General features: G+C 36.1%; 1 protein-coding gene across 2 annotated transcripts in view; it reads right to left on the reverse strand.

Annotated features, from left to right (window-relative positions):
• The window catches only part of LOC122330065 (matrix metalloproteinase-16-like), a 58,592-nt gene that overhangs the window by 20,828 nt on the left and 15,688 nt on the right, over window positions 1-22,076 (reverse strand). The window contains exons 2-6 of one of the 2 annotated variants that reach the window (XM_043226869.1): window positions 21,566-21,714; window positions 20,684-20,698; window positions 20,192-20,314; window positions 14,614-14,918; window positions 475-636 (exon numbers count right to left, since the gene is read on the reverse strand). In XM_043226869.1, the coding sequence (XP_043082804.1) occupies window positions 475-636; window positions 14,614-14,918; window positions 20,192-20,314; window positions 20,684-20,698; window positions 21,566-21,714 (754 nt within the window). The remainder of the gene's footprint in view (window positions 1-474; window positions 637-14,613; window positions 14,919-20,191; window positions 20,315-20,683; window positions 20,699-21,565; window positions 21,715-22,076) is intronic. The other variant, XM_043226870.1, reaches the window with a different exon arrangement.

Genomic DNA, 22,076 nt, shown 5'->3' on the forward strand with positions numbered 1-22,076 from the left:
AAAAAAATACACAGATTTATTTCTTAATATGCTGGCCGTGCATAGATTCGGTAAACAACATAATGATTTCAGTTTCAAATCAAGATGTTTTTTTTTACGTTTAATTTTTTGATGTTCCAGTTGTCAGATGTAAACTCAGAATTGCAACTTCATAACTCATAATTGGGAGTTCAAAAGTTTCATTTACCTATTTGTATTCTTTTATTCTGTGGTGGAAACTTTGCGAGTAAAGGTCCTTTTCATATGCATTTTTTTTTTCATCATCCTTTAATATCATCAAAACGCCAGCTACGGATGTGAAAGTGAAGAAAATCAAACCTGGTACGTATTGTTATTTTTAATTTTTTTTTAATGATGGACGAAAATTTCGGAGGCAATGATATTTTTTAAGATGCGAAACTTTTCTGTTTTACATACTACATGTATACATACATACGTAATAAGTAGCTTATGAATGTCCTGTGAGAATCTTACCGTAAATCTTCTGGATGCCCTGCAGATCGTCATGTGGCAGTCTGAAGTTCTCCGTGTCCATGTACTGGTAGAAGGGGGCCATGATGGCAGTGGGGTCGTTGGAGTGCTCCAGGCCTAGAGCGTGACCCAGCTCATGTACCGCCACCAGGAAGAGGTCGTTCCCTGTACACACAAACCACACACACACACACACACATCAGTGAGGCATACTGCAGCACACATATGACCAATTCAATCACTGTAATTATTACAGCGAAAGTCCCACATCCTGGTTAAAATGCGTTTGATGTCACTTTTTTGAGCTGTTGCTTTTTATTCAGAAACATTCTCTGTAAACAATTTAATCTGATTCCTAAAATAGAAACAGTCTGATAGTCTGAATTTAGTCATTTGAGGAAAGCAAGAACACACAGACTGTTGTGAGTCAGTTCGTTTTAGTGAATCTAAAAGATATAGTGTGACCTGTAATCTGATTCTCAAATGAACGACTCTTAGCAAGTCATTTAATTTCTTACTGAATCATTAACAAACGAAGTTTAGCTAAACCGTCTGCTTTTTTTTAAAGAGTTAAAAACATACAGTATCACCACTTTAGTCCCTTTCCAAATAAACAATTCCTATTTTTTTATGTAAATCAAAATGTACAAATGACTTTTCTAAGCAACATTGTTGTCTTATGAGATGTTTTTTTTATTCAAATTTTTTGTAAAATGACTCTTTCTTATGAATTAAAAACATAAAGAATGGCCATTGTAGTCCAGTTTTAAAATGATTTTTCCCCAATGCAAACAAATCACTCTTTTATGAACCAGTTAATTTTTTAATAAATCAAAATAAATAAATCACTCCTATGAACTGTTTTTTTTTTGTTGAGTCCGAAGCAGTGTGAGCCTTGTAGTTTGGTTCCCAAATGAATGATTCTTACGAGCCATTTCTGTTTTTAGTTGAAAACGAACAAATGATTCTCCTGAGCATTTTTTATTTCTTTTTTTAGGTCCCAATCGACTACCTACATTCTGTTCTTGCAAAATATCCTTTTTTTTCGGATGCCGGATTACATAAACAACATTCTTTGTGAACGCCATCCATGTTCGCTTTAACCAGTATTTCGCAATTGATGATATTGTTATATAACATGCTGAATTATGAGACGTATATATATGCGCCCAGCCGGTGCTAGCTCTCACGTTGAATTTGCAGCAAATGTGTCAGAGCGCATAATGATATGTCAAAATCAAAGCTGCTGTGTGGTTGTTTGTGTGCGTAATTGTTATCTATCTCTGTTTCCACTCCAGAATAACTCATCCAGAGCAACCACAGCTACTGCTGGGATTCATTACAGTATGAACCCTGTCACCGCACACCCTCACATCAAACATCCGCGCAGAGCATCTTCCCTCTGTGCACAAATGGAAAAACCCCACCCTGCCCCGGCCCGAGATGGTTTGGAGCGGGACTTTACTCCACAAGCCAGATAACAGTCCAAACACCAAAGTAAGGCAGACGTTATGCGACGGTAAACGAGAACCGCAGAGGACGGCCACATCAGCAGCTACAGACCGACATCTGTCTTTTCTCTTCTCCTGTTCAGCTATGACTCACTCTGTCTCTCTATCTTTCCCTCTTTTATCTGCTGACACCAATGAATCTGACACATTTTTTATTCAGTCAACTTGTGTTTTATTTAAACTGCTCGACGCAGGAGATGCAGATCAAATGATGCCTTTTTCATTCCTGGATATTTCGGTCTATTTCTGCGCACGGAACATCGCCCCGGAGAATTTGCCGGCATCAAAGCCGACGGCTGCGAAACGCTCCAATATCCACAATTGACCAAAACGCTGCTGAGCGAAACAAAACACGCGAGACCAGTTACAGTTCTGTTATCAGAGGAAAATATTAGTTTGGTAGGATATTAGATGGAAACAAACTGTACGTACAGTGCACAACACGAGCGTTATTAAGAATTTACGAGTAACGGGACAGCGGGAGTGCGAGATCTAAAGAGACTTTGTAGTGAGAGAAAAAGTGGGCTGCATTGGAACTGTCTGAAATTAGAGAGATCACTAGTAGTATTTTCCAAAAAAAATTCTGCATAAATCATCCCTTGCTGTTTACGCCACAGCTGTAAATGACACTGAAAACCTTGACTTAAATATAAGGAGGGATCTGAGCAGTCTACAGCCATCTGGGCTCTTTTGATTAAAGAGATAGTTCACCCATAAACTCTTTTTCAAGTAAATGATGACAGAATTTTCATTTTTGGGTGAACTGTCCTGTCCCTTTAAGGCAGGGTGTAATCACATAGCAATATGCTAAAATCCACAAAAGTGGGCAAAACACAATTTACATTTTGTGATTTATATGTGTTTAATTTATTCTCTCTCCACAGAAAAAGAGGACAAAACCAATGGGAGGTAGAGAAATGAATCAAAATACATAGAGCGTTCCAAAACAATTGACTCTTTCGAGTCAATCTCTGAATCAAAAACACACAGCACAGTCAGTGTATTTTAGAGCAAGAGCGGTATAGTTACATTTCCAAATAAATGACTCTGGTGTGAATGAGCCGATTTGTTTTAGTGAATCAAAAAAACCTGTGTTGTCTGATTCTTATGAATCATTTATTTCTTTGTGAATCCAAACAAACAAGTGATTCTTATGAACCAGGTCTTTTCGTAGTAAATCAAATACCCCAAAATGGGACTGTTTTATTAAAATATTAATTCCTACAAATTTGGAACCACTTTTAACGTTTCCAAATCCATTTAGCTGATCTCCGGGTCTGGCAGTAGCACTTTTAGCTGTAGCTTAGCATAGATCATCGTATCTGATTAGACCGTTAGCATCTCACAGAAAAAGAGTTTCAATATTATCAATATTTCAAAATATGGCTAGGAAATACACTCTCTTTGCAGTGTAATAATCAAGAAATTAAGCTAAGCATGCTACCATCAGACCCGGAAACTAGTTTAACTAGCTTGAAAACTGTAAAACATTTCGGTTACATATATTACCCTCGTTCCCTGAAGAAGGGAACAGAGATGGTCATATCTGACGTGACTCGGAGTGACCGACTGTTTAACTGTAGGGAAGCTGGAAAAAAGTGATTTCCTAAATATATATTCCATTTTTGCACTCTCCACAGAAAAAAAAATAACGTAAAACCATTGATGTGTAGAGTAACATGTACATGTCCTCAGCTGAGTCGCGCTCAGTCCCAGCACTGCGGATCTCCCGAGATGCTCCTGCTGAAGTTCAAACCAGAAACGCTTGTTTGAACTGTCACGACTCTTACATAAGATCCAAGACCCTGATTAATTAGCAGGCAGCTGAAAGGCAAGTTCATAGATCAAAAAGAGGAGAATAAAAGCAAAGTGATGGGAAACAAAAATGGGAAACAGACATGAAAAGACTTTGCTCAATTTGTCAAGTCCATTGACCTCAATCTGGGAATTACCTTTTCACCCATGCTAAAAAAGTAGATGTCCAATAAAACATGGTAATACCACAGTACTTTTGTGTTTACCATCGCACTCAATGATTCCCATGTCGGTATATAATAAATGTCCAAAAAACATCATGCTATGGTACCTTGAGATATACTGTAACATTGAATAATAATAAAGATTTATTTACAAAGGTATTTACACAGAGCATCAAAGTTCTTAAAAGAATAATAGGATTTTACCAATATCTAATGAAACATGGTAATACCATGGTACTTCAGTATAAACCTTTGTACTAAATGACTTTCAAAATTATATACACTAGTATTTACTCCAAGGTCTTTAAAGAAATATAATTTTTCTATGGTAAATAGCAAAAAGCGTGGTGATAGAACGATACTTTAATATATATCATGGTACTGAATAAATTCCCTGTTTTTTCCAAGGCAAATGTCAAAAAGAAAACATGGTAATACTATGGTGTTTATATATATATATATATATATATATATATATATATATATATATATATATATATATATATATATATATATATATATATATATATACATAAACATTGGTATTTAAATACCACTGTATTTATATGATACTCAAAGAAACTTAAAATAGTACTGCGATAATACCATGGTAAATGTCCAATAAAACATGGCAACATACAATCATATATAACATGGTTCTCCAATTTCCATATAAATATATTATGGCACTCCAAGGTGTGGCAAAAATGCTTATAAGACAATCATTTTACCATGGTAAAAGCTCGCAAAAAGCACAATGGTGTTTTTTTGTACATTTAACATAACTGGATCATGCTATTCTTTGAAATACCTTGGACTATCACATTAAAACATGCATTTCAGTAGTTTCCAAGTACCATAGTATTACCATATCTGCACCATGGTACTACCACAGTGCATTCTTGTAAGCCAATGAACAAAAAACACTGCGTTATCAATGCCATTGTAAAACAATGGTACGCTTTTTTGTGTGGGACAGAAACACAAAAGTTAGATACATGTCCCATCATGCAGGAGGGAATAAGATGTTCCTCTCTCTCTCTCTCACTCACACACGCACACACACACACACACACCTTCTTTCTAATGTCAGCTTCGCTTGTAGTCAAATGAGCGATGCCTTTTTAATCCGCATGATGAACTTCCTACTCACACAACCCGACACACACACATACACACACACACACAACTCCAGAGACCTGGGCTCTGATTACAGATGATGGATCCATCCGCTTAATTCCAAACACGAGATGGGAAATGTCGAAGTGGATCATCCCACGCTGCTGAATGATTGACAAGCGTTTCTGCCACGTGCACTGCCATGAAATTATTTTCATCACAGCGAACAGCTTGATGAACTTTCAGAAATTCATTAGCCTTCAAAGGATATGACATCACTCAGTGTTTCTCGAGGGAATGGCGAGCAATTCGGAAGAAGGCAAGAACGCGTGAATGTGTGTGAACATTTGTGACAAGGAGGCACCGGGAGTCTTCAAAACACACAAAGACATCAGTCAGGATACCCTGGGGGCACGTTACACCCTTTTTATATCCCATTCGGATTTCCTCTCTGCTGGAGGACAAACGTCCTGTTCAACTAAAGATGGAAAGCACAGGTTTAGGAGGACAAGAACTCTATTTTATTCTTTCACCTTCGTTATACCGTCTTCCTCTTATAGTCTGGCTAGTACAATGCTAAATCTGTTTCTGCACTGGTGTAAAGCTATCGGTGGCCCACACTTAAATCCTTGTCAACAGGATTTCAGAGAAAACAGTAAACGCCCGAGGCATTATAGGTCTCTTTGAGAGAAATGCTTTTCCCGTCTTTTAAAATGAACTGTGTTCGATTTTCCTATACGTGTGTGTGTGTGTGTGTGTGTGTGTGTTTATAATTTTTTTTCCCACCTCAATATTGCTTTTAATAAAATAATATAGTTTGCAGAACTTCTGAAATAACAAAATGAATCATGGTTAATAACATAACTTGTAGAGAGAAATACTTATCAGCCAGCTGGGCTTCCTGCATATTTTAAACATGTAAGAATAAATAAATAAGAGTATTAGTACTTCATATTTACATTATTTATATTCATTATTATTTTATTTATTTGTTTTAATATTTTTGATACAAAATCTTATTTCTAATTATTTTATTTTGCTGTAAAATGTTACAATAGTAATAAATCTTATTTTCTTTAATAATTTTACTAATTTATATTTAGAATTATTGTATTATATTATATTATACATATTGAAACTCTCATCATTTGTAAATTAAAAATAAATACATTTTAAAAAGTCAGAAAACAAACAGCGTTGAAGGTCACTGTCATGGACAAGTGCAGCAATCTCTTATTTTTTACTCCAGACAATAACCGGTTCATTCTGATCAGTGCTCATAACATGCTACTAGCAGATGTGTGAAACATAATTTTAGAAACTATTGACTTGAAAACCCACATCAACTATAAAGGCGTTCTGCTAACTGACACTCAAACAGTAATGAATACAGAAACACAATAGCAACACTAAATTTATCTTTGCAGGTGCAGTGCTAGCGTTTGATTTGCAGGTGTATCAACAAATTATCAACAAAGACTCATTTCTTACGCACCTGACTGAAAATGTTTGCTAAATTAGTAGTTTTAGCTGCATATAAAGTAGGAAATTTGCCTAATTGCTGCATTGTTTTAGCTTAAAGTACGTCGCTAACTGTTTGTGTACATCTCGCTAGGCGTCATATATTCGTCATATAAACTTCTGAAAGCTTTTTCGGTTGAATTGCTCTCATACCTGCTCCGTTCCTCAGAAACTATTTCATGCTAATCACCACTCCGTTGCTCTAGTTCCCTTCTTTACACCCTGCTAGCAAAAGTCATTAAACCCTGCTAGCAAACCCCTCAAACAGATCATCTTAATGCTATTCTCTACTAACTAAATCCATTAGAGTTTGCTATAACTTTGCTATCGCACCTCACAAACAAACTGATTCCGTACTCGCTAACAACACCATGCTAACAGTGGAAAAATCATTACACTGGACCATAAAAACAATAGGCCTAGCACTTAGCTTCATAAAGCGCACGCAGTTGAACTGCAAATCAGACGCTAATGCTAATTATGGACGAGGAACATTATTAGTGTTCATTTCAACATGAGTGGTGATTAAAAACATGGTAAAGTTGACAACAAGAGGGCTTTTGTTAGACCTTCGAGAAGGCCATTGCTGAGTAATTGGATCAGGAATGGAAAGCGAGGGAGCGAGAGAGACGGAGAGAGCGCTGAGTACTCGGATTCCTGGCGTTCTTCTGTTACCCGTGGCTGATTCCAGGAGAGATCAGGTTCAGGTTCATTCTTGGGTGTGAAGAAACGAGCCGGTGCCCACAAACAGATGAAGCATTGTGGAGAGAACAGCTGCTCTGCCATCTCTCTTTTCTCTTCATCTGTCTAAACCTCCCTCTCTTCCTCTTGTTCAGCTCTCCCGTCTAGACTTACGGCCTTTACTTTGGCTCTACAGCTGCTTTTCCTTTTTCAAATTCAGATATCTATCCTTGCCAATAAATATGCTGACCTTGAACATAAACCATCTTAAAAACGCGGCGCTATTGTAGAATATTTATGCTTGCTCGTGGCTAAAGATTTGTTCAACGTATTTAGATTAGTTATACAACTAAAAATCGCAATTGTGCAATTATCAAATCGCGAAGGCTGCAGTTACATTAAAAAAATATATGCCCTGCATATTCTTTTGGATATTATAATCTGCTCATAACTTTAAAACGTGCCAAACATCTACGCATACGTGTAGACAGTACTGCTTAAAAGCCAACATATTTTAACCTTTAAAATGTAAAAATAAATAAATAAATAAATAAGGCAGTCAAAAATATTATTGTTGCATGTTTGCATTATTTTTTTATTATATATATATATATATATATATATATATGTATATATATATGTATGTGTATATATATATATATATGTGTGTATATATATATATATATATATATATATATATATATATATATATATATATATATATATATATATATATATATATATATATATATATATATATATATGTGTGTATATACTGTATATGTGTGTGTATATACTGTGTGTGTGTATATATATATATATATATATATATATATATATTTTTTTTTTTTTTTTTTTTTTTTTTGCTAAAAACATGTAACACATAGCATGTAGCATCTCGAGTATACCCATGCAGTTACTTTTGTAAGCGATCAGATGAGCGATTTTGATCTACTGTAGACAACAAGCTGAATAGACTTTATTTACGCTTACCCCAGTCTCTTTTAGGTTGCGTCAAATTACATACAGCGGTATTTCCAGTGCAGCTTAATGAGAATCCATATTTATGAGCTCACGTTGCACCAAATTCACATAAGTTGCCGTAAAACCCATAAGAAGGAAGACCGAATCTAAATCGGCATTTCAAGACTCCTTTGAGTTTAGCAAGCTAACGAGGGATGAATAAAAACACGCCGCTCTGAATCCAGAGGAAGTGGATTTGAGACAGACACTCACAAGAGAGAGGAGAGATTAAGGACAGTATTTAAACACGCGCGCACACACACACGCATCGAGTTATCCAAGCCTTGCTCGCAATGCTGTGGCAAATTTTGAATGGAGAGAGAGGGACGAAGTGAGAGAGGCAGGCTGTGCCGGCGGAAGGTGCTGCTGCTACCCACATGGAATGCTAATGCTCCAGTCGGTGGGTGATAGCCTATTTTGAGAGCAGGCCCGGTGTGTACCAGCGTGAGACGCTCTCCTTACACATTCAGGATATGGATCACATACAGTACAGTCTGCAGGACATTTTCAAATCACATATTATTCATAAATGCTAATTCTGACATACGCTGCGTTTATATTATGCGTGCACTGTGCCTCTTTAGCTGACGTTTATGATGGTCTGATTATGTGATGACATCACGGACCGGTCACGTGACATGTTAGGCGCGTCACAATTCGACCGTAAGTCGACCGCTTAGGGGACTTCACAGGTATTCTGACATCTTAAGTCAGATTCCATTCCGAAGGGAGCGAACGTGTTCAGTTTGAAGGGCACTGCGAACGGCGTAGGGAATAAGGGAACATCGATACATCACTTCACAGGAAGCGGAGAGGGAAAATACCACTGATAAGATTTTTAAAGGATCTGCAATAAAGCGCTTGCAATAAATGTAGTTATTGTTATTGTTAACTATTATGAATGGAGATGAGTTACATTTGCATACTGTATTGAATGAATAGGTGAAACTAAATGAACCTGGCGAGAAATGTAGCTGTAATTTTTTTAAATTTTAAATGTATTTTATTTGTTGACCTCAGAAGAGTTAATGAGGCTGCATGTGGGAAAGAAAGTGCATGAGATGAAACCGTCTGTAATAGATTACACATATAACTTTTGATTATATTCATTTTAATTGTATATGTATTTTATATGTGTTTGAATTTGAAAGTAAAATAAATAGCAATTTTATTCATGTGATATCATAACCTAAGTCCACTTCGATAGATACCTAGTGCTTAGGCAGTAGGGAGCAGTGAACACTAAGTAGGGACCTTGTCAATCGAAACGCACTTGTTGTGTTCCTAACATTTCGTTATTATGAGATTCCAGTTGAAGAGTTTTCAAAATTACTTTTTTAATTATCATTATTTTATCATGGTTTTATTGTATTAGTTACTGTATTATAATAGTACTATATTATCACCACTACAGGCAACCTTTTAAAAATCGAAATCAGGAAAAACTCGATTTTCACGCACAAATATTTTTTTTTTTTTTTTTGCGCTTTATAACATGCAGCTTCACAAGAAGTTGATTATTTTATCATTTATATCATTATGTTTTTATAGGGTTAGTTAGCTGTTTTTATAGTTATTTTTAACCTAGTCAAATGAACCCAACTGCAGTTTGCACAATTTAAAAAACTTGAATTGTTAAAAACTGAGTTATCTGTTTTTGCAAATGAATTCTTCAAGGGGTAAAAAAAAAAAAAGATAATAAATAAGGTTTTTGTTGAACTATGAAAGCGCCGAATTCTCTTGTCAACATTATTTGTTTATTCTTCAACGTTTTTAGAAGTGAATTAATGTAGTGATTACGCTTTGATGTCATCAGGAACAAAGCTGCACATGCATCTGTTTTGCCGTTATAAGAGTTGCCATAGAAATGAATAATTTCAGTGTCTGAGGATGTGAAAAGCTCAGAGTTGTCATCTCGTAATTACAGTAATTCTGACACAACATGAATGGAGCAGTTTCAAGACAACATTAAACCACATTTGCATTTAACTTCTATAATGTGTTGTATTCTTCAGGATTTTATTAGATTGTGAATCTTTGGCAAAGATTTGATTGATTGTTTTACTGCCACCATGGTGATAGTAAAGTCAATTCCGTTGATATGTTTTATATCAGGAAAAAAAAATAGCATCAGCATATTATGGGTCTTTTTTTTTACCAAACGTCATTAGGATATTAAGGAAAGATCACGTTCCACGAAGATATATTGTAAATTTCCTACTGTAAATATATCAAAACGTAATTTTTGATTAGTAATATGCATTGCTAAGGATTTAAAGGTGATTTAGATTTGTTTCGCACCCTCAGTTTCCAGATTTTCAAACAGCTGTGTCTCAGCCAAATATTGTTCTATCCTAACAAACCATAAATCGATGGAAAGCTTATTTATTAAAATGATCTCAAAATTCACACTTATGACTAGCTTAGCGGTGAAGGGTCATGCTTTTGCTTTTATTTACTTCATGAAAAACAATATTACTGTCAAATATAATTGAGATTGATTGATTTCTGTTTGAACGTATTTTAAATGTAATGCATTTCGGTGGTCAAAGCTACACTTTCAGAAGCCAAAAAGTCATTGTAATACTTTAGATTTATCGTTGTCATCAATGTTCTGCATATCTATCTGTCCGTCCGTCCATCCATCGCACCGTCAACAGACAACCCACTGACTGGTCGATTTTGAAAATATGTCATTTGCACATCTTTCACATTTCTACCGCTCTTTCTCCACGCCGACAGCCAAGTGACCCATGTATATTTGCGATACGAAAGCTCTCTTCGCGCATATTTTATCATCCACCATTATCCTGCCAGTTATTCTCTTCCAGCAGAGCTTGTTCTTTTCAGATGTTCCTCCCTCCTCCCTCCTGCCGCTCTGACACGAGCCACGGTTTCTGTCTGCTCTTGTTCACGGGAAATGTAGGTGAAATTTTTCAATTCTTCAGGCATGTCTCCCGATTCACGAAACATTCAGGGCATTCCTCACTCTCGATTGTTTTTCTAACCCGGCAAACCCCGTCTCACCCTGATTTGGGTGAGGGAGAGAAAATATCACTCTGGAATTTTAATTTCCTGCATGAGTGCAGCCCCATGAATGTTCCATATTTTCCACCGTGGCCGATGTTATCGCATCATCATAAGAGCGCGAGAAACTTCAAAATCTGTCGGAATCCATGTTCGTCTGTGTTCTTCTCCCCGGGGACAATTTGGAGAAAAACAAAACACGCTTATCTTTTCAAAAGCATAATGTGCAGGTATGGTGCCTGTATGAGTAGCTGAAAATATTACAGGTTTTCTTGTTACGTAAAGGTTTTTGTTTGGCGAAGGCTGAAAGTTGCAAATCTCCATGACATGGCATGGGTTTTCAAACTAAGTTTAAAAATATTACAACATTTATCATTTTATTACATTACATTGAATTATTTGACATTTACAGAATTTGAGTAAGAAATAATGAAAAATAATGAAAAAGGGTAATACAAATAATTTGGACTGAAAATGTTTCATATAATAAGTATATTTAATCTAACACTATATTAAAAACGAATATTTTATAATGTTACAATTAAACATAAATCATATGATTTATACAATATTTTTGCCTTAGTACAATGACAAAATAAAAGCCAGATATTTAATTTACGAAACATGTATAATGTCACATTTAATATTTTATTTATTTTTATTACATTTGTTATTTTAAATTATATATATATATATATATATATATATATATATATATATATATATATATATATATATATATATATATATATATATAATTATTTTTATTTTTTATTAATTACAAAAATACAAATTTTTTCACAAATCTATATTTCAGCAAGGGGGGGCTCAATATTTGGCTTAAAAAAAGAGTGTGTAGATATTATATTAATAACGACACTTAATTTTGGAATGGTCATAAATAGGTTTTATGACCAAGCTAAAAGGACCATGTTAACTAAACCCTGACTATTGGCTTGAGCCTCCAAGCTCTTAAAGCACCTCACCATGATGTTCAAAAGCTTAATCTGTTCACAATTTTGATGCTAAAGTATAGTAAACAAATGGTTTTCTCGCTCTTATTCTGTGTATTTCACCTTTATCATCCTAGACGATCTATTTTTCTCTCAGCCTAGAACGAGACCAGGAGGTTGTTCCTGCTGTGAGGTCTAACTGCTCTCCTTCACACACACACACACACACACACACACACACACACACACACACACACACACACAGACAGAGACAGACACAGAGTTCCAGAGCCCAACCGTAATGTTCTGTGTCGGTTTCTCAAACCAAGCAGAGCGCTAAAAGTGAAAGAGAATGTAAGAATTTGAAAATAGCCAGAAAAACACATTTTTCTGTGCAGTTTGTCCCCCTAACCCAGACTAAACATCTTATGAGCTGTGTCCCCCTTATTATACTCCCAGAATCCCCGTCACTTACTGCTTTACACACTGGCTGACCTACTTACAGCTGTACTCCGCGACAAGACAGAGACAGCGAGACGGAGCAGAGGTAAAGAGGATGTCCACAACCAGAGAGTGGAAGTGTGGCCCACGTGAGCCTTCAGAGAGCTCTACTCCCTCGATGAAACAAACACCCGGCAACCGGTCGCCACCTCCCTGGCAACAGACTGATGTGATAGTGTTGTCTCCTGTTGACTATGTGCTTTATGAGTGTTTGTGAGTGTATGCAAGTAGGCATATTGCAAGATAGATGGCGGAAATGGCAACAATATGAATGAAAGAGACAGATACCTGTTATAGAAGGACGGTAAGTGTAGAAAATATAGAAAACGGATGGAGGATGATATTGCAGTTAGATTTGAAAGAGATAATATAGGCCTAATATTTCTGCTTTGGAATAAAAATCTATAAAATTGCAACTTTATTAATATTTCTTACTTGTGACTTCATATCACACTGATATTTCAAATCTCAAAATTGCATTTTTTTTATAAATCACAAAACGGCTTTATATATACCACTAGTGCAACTTTAAATTTCAATGTTAATGTCAAATGTTTTAGTTATAATTTCGACATTACATATCACAACTCGACAAATAATTTTTTTCAAAATGTGATTTTATATCACACAGTTGCAACTTTATATCTCACAATATTTAATATCATAAAAATGTCGCTTAAAATCTCCTGATTGAGACTTGTTTCTCGTTTCAACTTTATATCTCACTGTTTTTGTGTGAGATATAAATGTGATGTGATATAAAAATGTTATGATGTGTATATGACTTTAGCACCACTGTTGAACTGTCTACCTCCACACCATATATTCTGTGCAGATAATATATTATGATTCCGAACACTTGGTGCAGAAGCATTGTTGCGATATTTACATTTGGGTATTTAGGCTTGTTAGATTTTGGCCCCCAAACCATTTTTATCCCATACAACAATTAACATAGTGAGCCCACACGCTTGCTTATTTTGGCATATCTTGTGAGCTGACTTGCGTACATTGGACTTTGTTTGTCAGACTGGGTTTCTTATTTTTCTAGAGATCTGGCAACACTGGACAGAGAAAGACTTTGGCACAATGTCTAATCGCTGCAGCTTGTTCTGGTCAAGAAATGCCCACCAAGACAGAACGAGACCATCTGACCAGCATGTCAGTATGTACGGCGGTTTGTATTTATTTGTACACAGCTCAAATCTGAAATCAGTGCAACAACGATAATAGGCCAGCACGGAAAATTTTAAATTATGATACGGCAGAAAAACAGCGGAACATTTATCAATAAGTCACAAGTACTGATTATTTCACAAACAGAAAACCAAGCGAAATATAGAGTTATGCTGTTGAATATCTAGTCTGCATGATAAAAAGTTCCCTACAACCTGTTCCCCTTCCAAAATATCAATTGCTTTAAAGTGCCCCTATTATGGATTTTTGAAAATTACCTTTCATGTAATGCGTAACACAGCTCTAAGTGAACGAAAACATTGTGCGGTTTTAAACATTAGCATATTCCCTGCCCACTTGTTGGTCTTTTCCTGTTGGTCTGAATGAAAACGCAAATTCACTACTTGCCACTAGGTGGCACTGCTTTAATGAAATCGACCAATCAGTGGAGGAGTTTGGAAAATGAATCGTTGAACAGGAATGGGAACATATCAGTTAAAATTGACCAAATCCATATACTCCATCATTTTCTAGAGCAATTTAGAAAAGCAGAGCTCATATGAAGTTATTTTCTTTAATGGAGAGTGTGCTGAGATTTATTCTTCAGTAAAGCTGGGTTTATACGCGACTAATATAACCAGGTTTACGTACCGTCATGGTTAGGGTTCCCCAGAGTCCAGGGCTCATCCGAATCGAAGTGTGTGTCTCCTCCGATCCCCGGACCGGGAAAGTAGGCATGTGCAAGAAAGCCCCCTTCTCCATCGAAGGGGGAGCTGTCGCCGTGGAAACCTGAGGCGAAAATGATAGTAATATCCACATCTTTCTTGTTGCGCTCCAGGTCGCTGTAGGGCACTGCCTCGAAACGCAGCGGCGTGACATTCTGCCACACATCGAACGCCCGGCGAATGGCATTGTGGGTCTCCTCCGCTCCTACCTTAGGCGTGACATTTTTTATACTGGAAAGAAGGGAAGAATACAATCAAAAAATGTGTATTTTACATATAATGATCAAATAAACAAATCTGTGTTGCACATTATGAAATGGACAGAACGTTTGATTGCAATAGAGTTTGCAATTCACATATTTTTCATCAATATATTTTGGTTCTGAATAAAATTATTTCTTTTTATCATTTTTAAGGCAGTGTTTTTATATATAATTTTGTTAATTTAAATAAAGCTTAAGTATAATAAAGTTATAAAATTAATAATAAATTAGTAATACATATGTAGTTACTGCTTTATTACATAAGATTACTATTACTGGTTACACTTTATTTAAAAGCGTTCTTGTTACGGTGTAATTATTTATTTAATTAACTATGTTTACTTAATGAATGTTTAGGGTTTGGCTTAGTGCATCTCTCTCCATGAAATCTTGCAGAAAGAAAGAGAAGCTGACAAAGAACCACTGCTTCTCCTGCTTCTCTGCTGGAGGTTCTACAGGTGAAGCAGGGTTTATTTTTTTTACTGAGGATTACCAACAGCTCACGGCATTACAAAAGCCGCCTGATGTGGGCATATTTTCAAACCTCATATTTTTTTAATGATGTGTATAATGTGTTTCGAATGTGTTTTTAAGCTCTTTAACACACTGAAGAAGGTCTTTATCTTTGTCCTACTGGTGATATACGTAAAATAAAACGAAAATAAAAGAGCGTTTGCTTTTGTCTCTGGACTGAGTTTGTGAAGGAAGCAACTTTGAGCCGCTCTGTCTTATGGAGCTACTTCTAATGTAGTAATGTGTTGGCGTCAGCGATGAAGAAGCCACCAAGATACACGGGGCAACTTTTTGAGCAATTTTGCCTGGGCGCTTTCCCATTGACAATGGATAACAAATTTCCATTTGGATAGGTTATATCAGTTGTGGGCTTATTGTAAGACTGTACACTGAAGTCAAGCTAATGTTTTGAAAAAGTAGGCTACCTGCAAGTCATCTAGCCTTAACTTAAAGGGGCAAAATCTTTTGAAATGAACGGGTAAGTACTTGCAGATACTCAAATCAAGTGAATCATTTCTTTTTGAACAGCTTAATTTGCACAAACATTCCAAATGAACTGATTCACTGGAATCAGATCTTCCCTAGCTTTATTGTTTTTGGAAAATCTGGAATAAAATGCAAAAAAAAAAAAATTCTAGGCAACTAACTGAAATAAAATAAGTTAAAGTTAAAACTAAATAAATTAAAATGAAAAAGAAATCACAAGAAGATGGCTAAAACTAAAAAAACTAAGTAAATATAAATAAAAGCAAATCAAATACATATATATATATATATATTCATGTTGTTCACATAAGGTATCAAGTGATTTATATAAAGCATTGCTTTACAACATTCACAAAAGACCACAGTTCTATTGAATCATTTCCTGGTTTACAGTTTATCTGAATGATTCATTCACAAATCAATCTGAAACAAAACAGTTGGTCAAAATTCCGACTCGCTTTCTGATTCATCTTCTCACGCAGACTCTGATTCTTACGCACATTGAATATCATTTACATTAGAATTTCTGTCTGAGATGTTTCCCATGGGTTACTTTAACATTTACTTGAGATACCTTCTCTTCTTATACACTACATCCTTAAGCATGACTGTCAGGTACAGCGCAGTGCTTGTGTCTATAGCGTATTAGCCAAAACTCTCAATCAACTCAGTAGCAGCTGTTTTCTCAAATGTGCTGAGAAATTTAAACTGTATTAAAGCAGTGCCTCTTAAAATATTTACAAGACATAATATCTCACGGAAACCTAAGCTCTCTATCTCTATTTCTCTCTCTCTCATTCCCTCCAGGTGGTGCAGGATGGGGTTTGGATATCACCCGCATACAGTTGTTCCGTCTGTGAGCGCAAACTATTAGATCAACATCTGGCTTGCACCGTTCATGTATTTTTCTTGTCTTTCTCAGCTGTACTTCCCAGAAATCATAATCCTGTCTTTGAACTTCATGACCCTTCAGATATTTCTTTTCCTCTCTAGGCTTGGATTTTCAGCTCAGCCGCTCTGAAGGCTGCTTGTTAGAGCCACGCGAGGTGTTTTGCAAAACCTTCCTGCCATGTTTATCATGTGTGACATACAAAATTGATTCAGCTTTTAAAAAAAAAAAAAATCACTGGGAAAAGAAGCATAAATTTGCATCGAGTCAGGATGCCAGAAAGCACTTGGTTGATGACCGGAGCCGGTGGAAACCATTTCCACAATCTAACCGCGTTAAATCACGGCGACAGGTAGGGGTTAAGTGTTTGTCAAGAGGGCACAATGGTTATAATTCATAGATCGTGTCTTTTGGGGTTTGAACCTGTAACCGTTTGGCTAGCAGCCCAGCTTTTTAACCACAAGGCTACACCACCACCACCAGAAGGAGATCTTTCCATGGAAAATCCAACAGCAGGGATACTGCCCACTAAACTAAGCAGGGTTTGTGTGCCTTTCAGAATCAAATTGAGGTTATGTTTACATGACAGTTATGTACTAAAAACAGAAAAAAAACATTTGTGTTTTTAAAAAGTTCACGTATTGATAACCAAGTTGTTAAAACTCATTCCCGACCAAAATTCCACGAATTTTAAATTTTTAGTAGTGCTGTAAAATGATTAATCACATTCAAAATAAATGTTATGATAATGCTGCAATAAATGCAACACACATACATATATTATGTACAAAACTTTTATTAATTGCTTGACAGCACAAACTTTTAGATCGCATGGAGGTCTTAATGGTCCTGTTTTCAAATGTTTGCATTGTCAGGCCCATAAAAAGCAGTTGCCATGTAAATGAATGGCCAAAGCATGTAAAAAGATTTCCATTATTAATTGAAAACAGAGTTATGTTTTTTAAACTCAATTTGAATCGTTTTGAAAGTCATTGATATAATTCTAAATATAAATTACAAGTATTTAAACAAATAGATTTAGACTATTTAAAACCTAATTTAATATTAAATCATGAATATAGTTTTACTAAACAATTCATGCCAGTGCAAAAATATGTTATAATAATGATAATACTGATAATGTGTATTGATTTTTAAAAATATTTTAATATAAAATGCTAAAATAAATATAGAATATATTAAGATCTATATTTGTTCAGTGTACTTGCAGTGACTTTCAATTTCAAAAGAGGAAGAAAAGCAACAAACGCATTCCACAGAGCTCGAAATGGACCCTGGGCATCCTTTAAGCCACTAAATTGTGAATTCAGATAGGAAAATGTTATTTTCAAAAGCGTAGGATGGCATCAACGGTTAACAAAGGGGGGGAAACGTGGTATTATACCATCTAAACCCATGCAAATACAAGGACTCACACGAAAGAGACGCTGAATACACAACACCTCGCTTTGTTCTTTCAAGTCCTTCTCGGGCGATATTGAAACTATGTCAGTTACGTGAATGACTGCGTGTGTGTCAGTGCTTATGAGAACACAGACTGCTTTGAGACCAACTCAATTAGCCCAGACTAACACACACACATACAGTGATGCTATTTGTGCCTGTTATACCATAAGGATGAGGAGAGGCCTCTCTCTGTGTGTGTGTGTGTGTGTGTGTGTGTGTGTGTAAGTGCACATGGTATGATCCAGGGTTGGGGGAAGGTGAAGGGTGGTACAGTCTGGATCAAGACAGAGAGCAGGGAGCGCTGAGGGGAACATCTGCCTACCCATCTGCTCAGCCTGGCTACACACACACATACACACTCGTGCCTAAAGCCACCATTCCATTACATAATCATAATCTCTCTCTATCGCTCTCCTTTTTTTCTCTCTTTCTCAGTAGGCTGTATTGTTTGACTTATGTCATATCAAAAGAAACACTGGCCTTTTGTAATTTCGCCTCGTCCATCAGCTCGCAAAAACACTTTTGCTGTACATTAACACAATCAGAGCAGCCCAGAGAGTTTTTAAAAGCAGAAATGTGAAGCTTGAGTTTTTTTTTTTCGTTAAAGCACTTACATGAATTATTCAGTATATTTGTTATTCGAGCTGTTCGGCTGCCTGAACCCTCCTTCTGAGGCGGGACTGTGTTTCTAGGTGGATAAACTTCTGCTTATGTTCTATAGTGGTGTGAGTTTAACTGTCACAGCTGTCAGTACTGTCAAGCAGATTATTTTAGGGCGAATGTTATATAGTCATATCCGAATATAGGTCATATATGCGTAAGCTGAGGGATTATCAAAGAAATATTGCATTGATAGAGAGCATTGTGTTAGTATAATGCATGTCGCAACAATACAAATCGCTTGTCGCCGGGGTTATATAACGACATGCAGGTCAAAAAAGATGCTGTATATGGCACAAACTGTTTTTAGATTTCTAATAATGTTTTTTCGTGGAATTTTAGAAGATCACGTGATACTGAAGACCGGAGGAATTCAGCTTTGCGTCACATAAACGAATCAGTTAAAATAGATATATAACTAAAGGTACAAAATCTGTCACTGGGGAGGTACCTTTTCAAAAGGTACACTTTTGTACCTATTAGGTTCAAATATGCACACTTTCAGTACTTATATGCACCTTTAAGGTTCCAAAATGAACTCTTTGGGTAAAATTAAAGCAGCATTACTAGACTTTTTTTAAAAACACGAACAACTTGTGAAGCGCAGTACTGCATGCGCGTACATAAGAGTTGAAGCAATTAAAAAAAAATATTTGGCTTGAATAATTTAGAGCAACTAGATCCTTTAATCTAGTCGTTCTAATAAAGGTTTGTAGAGACAGAGGTAAAGAGGCCAGTTGGGACAGGGGAAGAGACGGGAATGTTGGACGGAGTGATTTAGGACTAGCGAGGGGAGTCTGGCATGAGAAGAATCTGACAACCTAATTATCTCAGCGCTGCTGCTGGCACTGCAAAAATCATTTCCTTAATCAGTATTAGTGTCATCTTCCACAAAATACATTTAAACATCCTTAAAACAAGACGCATTTATACACGAGGAACAAAATTGCGTAAGATATTAAAACTTGTTTTCAGACAACATATTTTAAAGTGAGTCTGCTTTTCTTACCCCATTGGCAAAACGTTTTTTTTTTTTTTCTTGATTCAAGCGTAAACCTCGCTAAGCAATATTGAATTTATGCTTCAAAGAAAAGCAAGAGAAATGCGCTTTCTCTTAGTATTTTATTTTGCTTCTAAACATTTTGAGGATGTTTACATATTTTACCAGGAACACGCACACACACACACACATACACGCAAAGTAAAAGTGTGTTTTTGTAACTAACCTGTATGTGATATGTTTATGTTGCCATTTCTGCCCTGTTAGGGCGTAACGTCTTTTTCTGACGCTGAATTTCGAGGCACCGCCGAACTGGTCTGGCACCCCACATCGTGGCTTCTTCATCCAGCTGAGAGAGAAAAATAAGCAGATTCATTAATATTTCATTGCTCCACACTAGTGACATTCAGCCCAGCCTGTCTGAGCTTCTACGCGACATTAAAATGTTCATTAATAACCTCTCAAAATACATGAGGTTTCCAAAATATGAAGCAATATTTACATCATATCAACATCACATATAAATCCACTTGTGTATTTAACAGTATTTGGTGTTTTAAAGACGAATATCTAGAGGCCAAATATCGGCCAGTTATTCAACTAATATGATACCGTACTCATAAAACTGATCGATTGGAGTTCAAGCAGAGAAAGAGAAGCCGAGACAGTTTTGGTTTTGAAAGCAACAAACAAATCACAAGAGAAAAGTCAGCCTCACCTTATGGTGATATCACTATGCCGAAGCAAAAAGGAAACAAAAAGATCATGTTAAGAGTTATGACATCACCAGGATCCTAGCGGCCAGGCGTTGTACATCAGTGTCTCCCAACTGCATGCCCTTAAAGACAGCTTTGAGTCCCTTTCAATAACTGTTTTGGAGATTTGGAGACTTTTGATCTCACTTTTTTCTCAGAATTGCATAACACAAATTCGCAAAGTGTGATAGACATTCAATTCTGACTTTATAACTTGCAACTGTTTTTTATCAAGTCACGAAAACCGTCTTCCACAGTTTTCCATAGAAGAGAAAATAAATCCAACACTTTCTTCACTATAAAGAACCTCTTTCTGTCATTTAAATATTCCATGGATGTTAAAAGTTCTCCATGGAACTGTTAGATGCCAATAAAGAACTTTTTTTTTTTTTAAAGAGCCTGGTTGGGAATCACTGCTGTACATTATATTCAGACATGCATTTATCATATCACATTTTAGATGTTGAGCAGTTTGTAAAGGCATTTTTGAAATAAAATCAGGTAATTGCCCATCCTTTACCCTTAAAGTAATTTTTTAAGCTAGTCTGGAGTGGTTTATGCTTATCTCTAAATTTACATTTATACATTTCTCAGATGTTTTAAACCAAAAAAAAGACTTGTGACACTAATATGACACTACCACAGTTAAGATCTATTAGGTCTATTATTTGAACCCATGACTTTGACATCACTAGTGTCGGTAGAGACGGTTTTTGTAGTGTTAAAGTACGGCCACTTATTTTGCTATACACATACAATGATGTTAAAAGAGTCTCTGAGAAGAACAACGTCTGACCAGTTGATACTGGATTGAGTGACCGTGTGAGAGTGTAACTGCTACTCACTCAATGGTGTTCTTATCCAGTTCACCGGTGACGTTAAGGCCGTAGAGGCGCTGCATGGCAGCGATAGCAGACTGCATGGTCTGTTCTGACCGCAGGACGGACATTCTGGGGTCTGTGGGAGGGAGGTAGCCATACCTCTGCAGCCAAGCCTAAGAGAGACAGAGACTTTTGTTCAATCATTATACGTTACTACTTCGGTAACATATATGCTTTTAATACCATTAAGCATTTAAACACAGGTCGATGCATTAATAAATAGTAAAATGTATTTAAAATAAAAAAAACATTCTTTGTTTGCAGTGTAACGTATAATCATAGCTTTACATGCAAAGCGGAACTGCCTCCTTTGTTTCTAATTTAGTTCTAGCAAACTGATTAATCACATCCAAAATAAAGATTTTTGTATGCGTTATATACTGTGTATATTTATTACCGTATGTATGTATTTAAGAAAAATGTTATGTTCATATATTGAATAAAAGATTAAATTAGAAATGTACGTAGATTTTCT

Source organism: Puntigrus tetrazona, chromosome 24, assembly GCF_018831695.1.
Source record: "Puntigrus tetrazona isolate hp1 chromosome 24, ASM1883169v1, whole genome shotgun sequence".
NCBI lineage: Eukaryota > Metazoa > Chordata > Actinopteri > Cypriniformes > Cyprinidae > Puntigrus > Puntigrus tetrazona.